Source organism: Durio zibethinus, chromosome 26, assembly GCF_047325235.1.
Source record: "Durio zibethinus cultivar Kanyao isolate XHJ-2024 chromosome 26, ASM4732523v1, whole genome shotgun sequence".
Classification (NCBI taxonomy): domain Eukaryota; kingdom Viridiplantae; phylum Streptophyta; class Magnoliopsida; order Malvales; family Malvaceae; genus Durio; species Durio zibethinus.
Genome location: NC_143187.1, coordinates 7,509,349 through 7,516,589, shown reverse-complemented (window position 1 = coordinate 7,516,589; position 7,241 = coordinate 7,509,349). Strand labels below are relative to the sequence as shown.

The window sequence follows — 7,241 nt, the reverse complement described above, 5'->3', positions numbered from 1 at the left end:
ACTACAAAAACACATATATTTTTATATTTTTACTGTATTGTTTGCAGATTTTTTTTTTTTTCATAGATTCTTCACTCCATTAAGTAATATATTTTGTTTTTTAACTAATTATTTATTCAGTATTTCACATTCGTATAAAATAAAAATAATGCACTAATTAATTGATATAATATAATTATGTGCCCTAAACAGAAACTTATGTGCCAGTTGTACATTGAGTGAATAATTTTTTAATTCATATCTTCATTGTGAAACATGTAATATAATTTCAAATCAGGAGATTATTTTTTATAAAAAAATTAAAAAAAAAATTTAAGGATAGTCTCATCAGTAGTATTAATTTCAAATTCATTTATATCTTAACTTAAAAGAAATTTCAAAATCATAAAATATTTCACCAAGATTTTTGAAAAAAAAAATATGAATCCTATGATAACTCTGTAATTATGAAACAGAGAATTCCTTCTAACATTTAGTAGAATTTAAAAAGAACTTTGTTTTTTTATTTTATTTATATGTTACATATATTTTGAATATGTAAATAATTTAATAATATTAATTTTTATTTTTATTTAAATTTAAATAAGGTAACAAATTAGTTTAAGAGATATTATAAAACGAACACAAATCCAAGTTTGGATATCAGCAGGAACAATTATTTATTTATTTATATTTTTTGTTACAAGAATATTCTTATATTTTGAATTGTGCAAATAATTTTCTTACGAGGCCACTGAATGGATAACCCAGTTGATCTTATCAAGTGCAATAAGCACTATTTTCTTCGTATTGCCACCCCTTCTGAATAGAAATTGTTGCAAACCCAATCTTCAAACTACTGTGATTAAAGAAAGAGGGGCAAAATATCAATGAGTGATGCAATTCCTGGTAGACTTACTGTTTTTTGAGTTGCGTTGCAGCATTAATATCTTGTTTGAGATGATTGACAGCATTCTTAAACTCAATGAACTCCTCATCATGGAAACCAGGTGGGACTGTAAGGTCTCGCATGTCTTTAAAGGTTTTCCAATGTTCTACAGCATCTTGCTCTTTCTGCTCCATCAAGGAAATGATAGCCTATGAAATGATATTCACAAGCATAGGTGTATTAGTTTAAAATTGATCACTTTATTCTGACATGGAAAAGGTAAATAAATTAGTTAAATCTGAAGAGTTAATAATTGAAAAAAAGAAAAGAATTATAACCTTATAAAGAGGACGTCGTGCATCAGAAGCCCCTTCATCTTCTACTAAGCATTTGCACTTCAATGCCTTTTGAGCATCTCCCTACACAGAAATTCCAAAGCAAAATTAGGCCAATTAAGAAACCCTTTTTCCCAGCAGCTAAATGCATATGCAAAAATCTGAAGCATATAAAAAAAGAAATGTGAAGCACGTTGGCAACTGATAAATGCAGTGATGTCTTGATTCTTCTGTTATTCAATGCTTTCTGCCTCCCTCGCATTAGTAAATAGCTTTGAATTTGGCTAAATGCATTTGCCATTCATCAAACCAAATCCCATACATGTACAGCATGTTGTTTGAAAGTATTAATACTGGTCAATTCAAAGTTGTTGGTCACTTCAATCATAGCAATGCAAAATTGGAATATTGTGATGAATTATAAGTAGAATTTGAAGTCAATAAATTAAGAAAAGAAACCTTGTAGATGTGCATTTCCGCAAGCAACATTTCAATCTCATAAGCATCATGAGATTTGCCCTCCTTTTGGGCCTTTTCCAATGCTTTTTTTAGCACTTTTATTGCTTCATCTTCTCTTCTGCTCATTTCCAGCCTCGCAAGAACACGCTTTCAAATCAAATGCAGAGAACATTTTAAAAATCATATCTTACATAAAACTTATAATCATCGAGCATATATATAATAACATGAGTATATACCAATCATGAAATTTGTGTTTGTTCTAATAGAAGGTGTCAAACCTGAAGTTCCTTGAAACGAGGTCGATCGTTTCCAAGTAGAGTCTCCAGTTCTTTTATATCAACATCTGTCTCTGTTGCCTTGCCCCGATACTTGTGATAATCAACCAATCTCTCCAAAGCCTGTTTACCTCCATGGATGGCTGCAATGGACATGGACCTTGCAAGATTGTGCTTTGGTTTCCTATTCCAAGCACGACTCACATATCTCCACCCAAAGCCAATGCAAATACCTCCAAGGATGATAAAGGACGTTGCCGCCACAGCTACCGTTCTATATTTAGTCTCTGCATTGATCTTTTTAGCCGAGTGTGCCATAAGAGACCTTAATTTTTTGCGAGGGAAATATGTTCTTTTTCTTAGGGGATCGATATACTACAGATTAAAATTCATCCAGTATCAAAGGTGAAAGGACAATTGGAGAGAACACTGAAAATGGGGCCATGTGAGGAGGTAAAAGATATCTTGATTTCTGACTTGCTTGATAGGCAAAGAAATCCCCTATATATTCTCGGAATGAGCTGAAGCTCAAGGAAAAAACTTTATTATTCCTTACCCTCCTCCTAAGGTTAGCTGGAGAATATTTGTCATGATATCACAAAATGATTACATAGAATCCGTAAAAGAAAAAAAAAAATGGCTCTAGAATGATAAAATTCCTTCTTTTCTTCTACCATATGTAACAATTACTGATATTCTCAGATTCCTAGTGCATGAATAAGAAAATGAGAGTTCATGTTACTTTAGTTAGAAAGCAAATAATAAGAACAAGAGGTTAGCTCACTTGGTTGATACAACAGATGGTATCTAATATGTTTGGAATTCGAATCCAAGTACTTGCAACCCTCTGGGGCCTTCTTCGCAAATAAAAAAAAGCAAATAATAAGAGTAATAATACCTAATGCCTTGCTTCAACCTGTTAAAAGATAAAAATACTTAATTCTTTATTTTTTTTATTTGTTAATAAGCCATTTAAGATCTGATTACTGTTAGAGTTACAATATTCAATCCCCACTACATTAAGAAAAGGAAAAAGAGAGCAGTATCCTTCAATTTTCAGACCACAAATCAATCTTTCTATGGAATCTGCACTTGTTTTCCTCTATCCCTACTATTTCTTTCCAAAGGCCAAGGCCACTACTGCCTAGGCCACAAAATTTCCTCTCCATTTCCAGCCAATCTCCTCTTTCACTAATTTTCTAGCACTGCCTAATCCCACACGTACGCTTGTGATTCTATAATTCCTGTGGCTCTCAGGTCTATAAAGCCTTAAAGCAATGAAAATGTTAGCAAGAAAATTTTGAGGGACGGAGGGCCATGACCATCTAGTGTCTCTGCTCCTACGCCCTCTCTGTACAATTGGATTGGATGCGTGTGAGTGATGATGAAATGAACCAAGAAACTTCAACTCTCCTGGGAAAACCAATGTTGGAACTTTGGCACTTAGCTAACCAATGTCAACAGATGCAAATTCTTATGTCGGATTCAATTTGGGAAATTGCATTGGAGGAAATTCTATTGAAAAACATAAAATAACCATTTTTATATGCAGCTTCAGGTAGATTGATTCACTATAACTAAGCAACTAAATTAAGATTTTTACAAGAATTAAACCCATAATACTTACAATTTATTGATAATGAAAAGAAAATTATGCACAAACATTTCACATTTTTGGTATATAGTAACAATCTAAATAAGGTAAATAGTTTTAAGGATTGAAAGAATTAATAACTGATGGATCGACTTGATTTATCTATTTGATAATTTTCTCTTTGATATTCCTCGTTATAATTTTTTGTTTCTTTTATTGGTGCTTATTGTTTGTCCAACCGAAGATGCTTTGCCAATAAACAAACACTACTTCTCTGTAAAGCAATAAAATGATGCCTTTCTTGACAACCTTGAAAGATTGCAAATTGGAGGAGTGTTCCCTTCTTTATTTAGGAATTGTTCTTTAAAGCAAAGGCCATACAATAATAGTAAAAGACTTCAACCAATAAATAATAGAATTCTGATTTCACCCCCAAATTTAGGAAAAACCAGTTCTTCATGGAGGCTGCACTTTGCCTAGGCTATGACCCTTTTCTAAGCATTTCCCTTCGCATGCCTTCCAGCACAAGTACGACACCAGCCTCCACCAAACTTCATTTCGGGTTCAACCATTCTTCTATATCAGTTTCTAGCGGTTTCATGACTAACCGCCGACGATGTCATCATTTCTTTAGTCCCGGACCTCTTGCACTTGACAGATCTAATTCATCAATGCCTTCTGCAAACGAAAAGGATGGTGGCAAAGTTGTTCGAGGGGCAGTTGGGGCTTCTCTGGCTTTGGCTTGTGCTCTAAGTATCATCGGTTGTCGCTGTAAGATGAACCTTAAAGCTATTGCCGGTCCTAAGCAGCAGGTTTATCAGAAAGCTCCATCTTTCCAGCAATTTGCACCTCCAGCACCGAGGAAAATGGCACTGAAGTCATTGTTGGATGTGACTGTGAACCTTGCTTCAAAAGAGGTTAGAAGGGCGAGGGACGTTAGTCCAGGGACACTACCGCCTCCTTCAAGGCATTTGCCTCCGTCCAAGGATCAAATTGATCAACTCAAGGTTCACTTCTATACATATATTTCCATGTCTTAGCAATCACTGCCGCGCTATTTGTCTGTTTAACTTTTGCTACAATAGTCTTGGACTTGGTAGAATTCTAAGTTTGTTGCTTTCCTGAGCCTTTCTTCAGAATTAACCATTTTTTATTTGATGAAATATTTAACATTAGAGACTTAATGGCTTCTTTATTTCCATGATTTCTTAATCAGAAAATGGAAACCACTTTACTTGAACTGTGCATGTGTAACTTATCAGAATTACTTATCGAAGGGTGGCAAAAAGAGGACAAGCAAATATGCCAATTCAATAACTACAGTTGTGACTCTGACTCATCTTAAACGTTTGGGTACAGTAGGGGCATTAGATCAGAGAAAGAAAGAAAGAAAAAAACGCAATCCTCAATTAGAGTTTTAGCTCACTTTAGTTTGCTATGATTCATTTTATTATTAAAGTTTATTTTTGTAGAAGGAGGCGGTGAGCCTAATGAAACGTGGGCAGCCTGATCAAGCACTATCCATGTTGAAGAATGAATACAAGAAATATGAAATGTCCGGACCTGAGACCGCTTACTATATGAACATGGTACTAGTAGAAATTCTCATCTGTCAGGTATTTCCTATAACTTTTCCTTGTTCTTCTTCATCGATTAATGCAAGTAAGTTCCTAAAACTTAAGTAGCTGGTCATGCTCTGCTTTGGCCGACTAGCTAGAGCACCCAAATCCCATCATGTTGAAGTAGCTTGAATAAATTTTGATAGCAGATGGAAGTTCGAAATTTTCTTGTCTGTTGAAATTTGGCAAAACGAATGTATTTTAGTTAATTATTTTTTGTTGCATGGTAGAAATATCACACCAAATAAGGCTGCCTTGAGCCAAAAACGGAAGGAACAGCTGATAAAATTTTCTTTTCTGAAACTGGATTAAATTTTTGCTCCCCTTTTTTTGTTTGATAATGTCTGATTATTATTTGTATACAGGGAAAATACGAAGAAGCCTTTGAGTTTATGAGTGCTTACGATCAAAAAATTTCAGATTTTGATGTTCGGCCTACTCTTTACAAGGTTGGTTAAAATCCATCTAAGGGGACAACATCTAAATTGGATTAACAGAATCTGTCCTTTTTTTTTTTTTTTGTGAAGTAGATAAGACCTTTCATTATTCATATATAGAATTTCAACTGGCTAGTTTCTAGCATTTGCCAAATTCATAACCTTTTCAAGTCGCATTTTCCTTGAAAGCTATTGCATTGTCAAACAAAAAGTTGACCTGACCATCCTTTCTTTACTTCTTTTTTATTTTTTCCTTTCCTTTGATACCTACAGGCAATTCTATGCACCATGCTAGATAGAGATGAAGAAGGTCAGCAATTATGGGAAGAATTCGCAAGATCCATTGGAGGGTTTTCGCCCTAGGGCTTCTAATTGGCATAAGAAGGCAGGGGAGTTGGGAAGAAACAAAAGAAAACAAAACAAAATCAACAAAATTAATTCCTTACCCTTGAAGTACCCAAAAGAGGGTGGGACAAAAGGAAAATCCACGATTCAAGTTATATAGTATATCATGTATTTCAGCCTCTAAACCAGGGTTGCTCATATGAATCACTATTCTGAGGGTTAGATTGTACTCCAAACAGATCATCTGGAAAACCATTAATGTGAAAAACAAAATTAATCTGTAAGTCTTGTTTTCAAGTAAGGGGCACAGGTATCCAATTAAGAGTGAACCACCTAGAAGCAGAAGAAAGATTTATCAATCAATAATTACTCAATGAGCCAAGCTCAAAATTCTAGTGATATGTGCCAGTATTGTTCTCTGCCCTGTACCAGGGCTAATGCAATTACTTACACAAACCCAATCCAGAACAGTAGCGGGCTTTGAATCCAGAATTTTAGTTGAATTATATATAGTGAGATCCATTTACAATATAAATATATAAATATACTTTCCAAAATCAAAGACAAGGATCGATGATTTCAAACCTAGCAAAGCCTTTTGCTCTTGAAAACCCCCAAAGAGATAAAGGCAAAACTCACCCACTTTGACGTTGCACTCAAGTGTCACATTGGTTCGCATTGACAAAAGATACATATAGTGAACAGAGTTTGACAGGCACGAAGATATTTATGGTGCTTTCAAAAAGATTGTAAAATTATTATTTATACTACAGTAGTAATATATGATTTGATAAAGGTATAAATAAATTATTTTATTCATTCCCCTTACCTTCTTCCTTTCCTTCCAGTCAAAGCCGCGTGCATTGCCAATCTCAATCTCTGTCCATGATTAACCACGTGTCCAACAAACCACATGTGTCAACACTCAGCAACACCTCAGAAAACCACTTGTGGATCCTGGTCCATAGTGTCTCTGACCACTTTTTGGGGAGGGGGAACCAGTCAGTCACATTTACATCAACCAGAAGCGCTACATCAAAGTTGTAAAAAGAAAACAAAAAAGAAAAAGGGTTTATGTATTTGCATCATTAGAAAACGATTTTGAAACTTGAAAATAAGCGAAATGAAAGAAAGACGTCAATAATTTCTTCTTGATTCCCACCATTTTTCATCAGATGAAACCCAGACCTTTTATATTTTGGTCAACCCCAGTCAGAAAATTTCATTGGTCCAGTCCTGAAATGGGGACCCAAACAGTGACAGAATCACAATAATTAGCCACGAACCCAAGAACCGAAGCATCTCT

At 34.6% G+C, this 7,241-nt stretch overlaps 2 protein-coding genes across 2 annotated transcripts; one reads left to right on the top strand and one right to left on the bottom strand.

Annotated features, from left to right (window-relative positions):
* Positions 1-593: 593 nt before the first annotated feature.
* Positions 594-2,400, bottom strand: LOC111274206 (uncharacterized). The gene is made up of 4 exons (XM_089755596.1): positions 1,944-2,400; positions 1,663-1,809; positions 1,207-1,287; positions 594-1,077 (listed from the first exon to the last, which is right to left on the bottom strand). The coding sequence occupies exons 1-4, from the start codon at positions 2,256-2,258 to the stop codon at positions 895-897; spliced, it is 726 nt and encodes a 241-aa protein (XP_089611722.1). The 5' UTR covers positions 2,259-2,400; the 3' UTR covers positions 594-894.
* Positions 2,401-3,831: 1,431 nt separating this feature from the next.
* Positions 3,832-6,232, top strand: LOC111274205 (uncharacterized). Its single transcript, XM_089755517.1, has 4 exons — positions 3,832-4,541; positions 5,007-5,150; positions 5,519-5,602; positions 5,864-6,232. Exons 1-4 carry the CDS (start codon positions 3,993-3,995, stop codon positions 5,951-5,953), a joined length of 867 nt encoding a protein of 288 aa, XP_089611643.1. The 5' UTR covers positions 3,832-3,992; the 3' UTR covers positions 5,954-6,232.
* Positions 6,233-7,241: the final 1,009 nt, after the last annotated feature.

What these genes read in the sequence shown, in the direction of transcription:
- LOC111274206 (XM_089755596.1), bottom strand. Translation starts at nt 2,258, where the DNA reads ATGGCACACTCGGCTAAAAAGATCAATGCAGAGACTAAATATAGAACG. An exon ending in CTCGTTTCAAGGAACTTCAG is followed by an intron (nt 1,810 to 1,943) that starts GTTTGACACCTT and finishes TTGATTTGAAAG; the next exon opens with CGTGTTCTTGCGAGGCTGGA. An exon ending in CGGAAATGCACATCTACAAG is followed by an intron (nt 1,288 to 1,662) that starts GTTTCTTTTCTT and finishes ATTTCTGTGTAG; the next exon opens with GGAGATGCTCAAAAGGCATT.
- LOC111274205 (XM_089755517.1), top strand. Translation starts at nt 3,993, where the DNA reads ATGGAGGCTGCACTTTGCCTAGGCTATGACCCTTTTCTAAGCATTTCC. An exon ending in ATCAAATTGATCAACTCAAG is followed by an intron (nt 4,542 to 5,006) that starts GTTCACTTCTAT and finishes TTATTTTTGTAG; the next exon opens with AAGGAGGCGGTGAGCCTAAT. An exon ending in TAGAAATTCTCATCTGTCAG is followed by an intron (nt 5,151 to 5,518) that starts GTATTTCCTATA and finishes ATTTGTATACAG; the next exon opens with GGAAAATACGAAGAAGCCTT.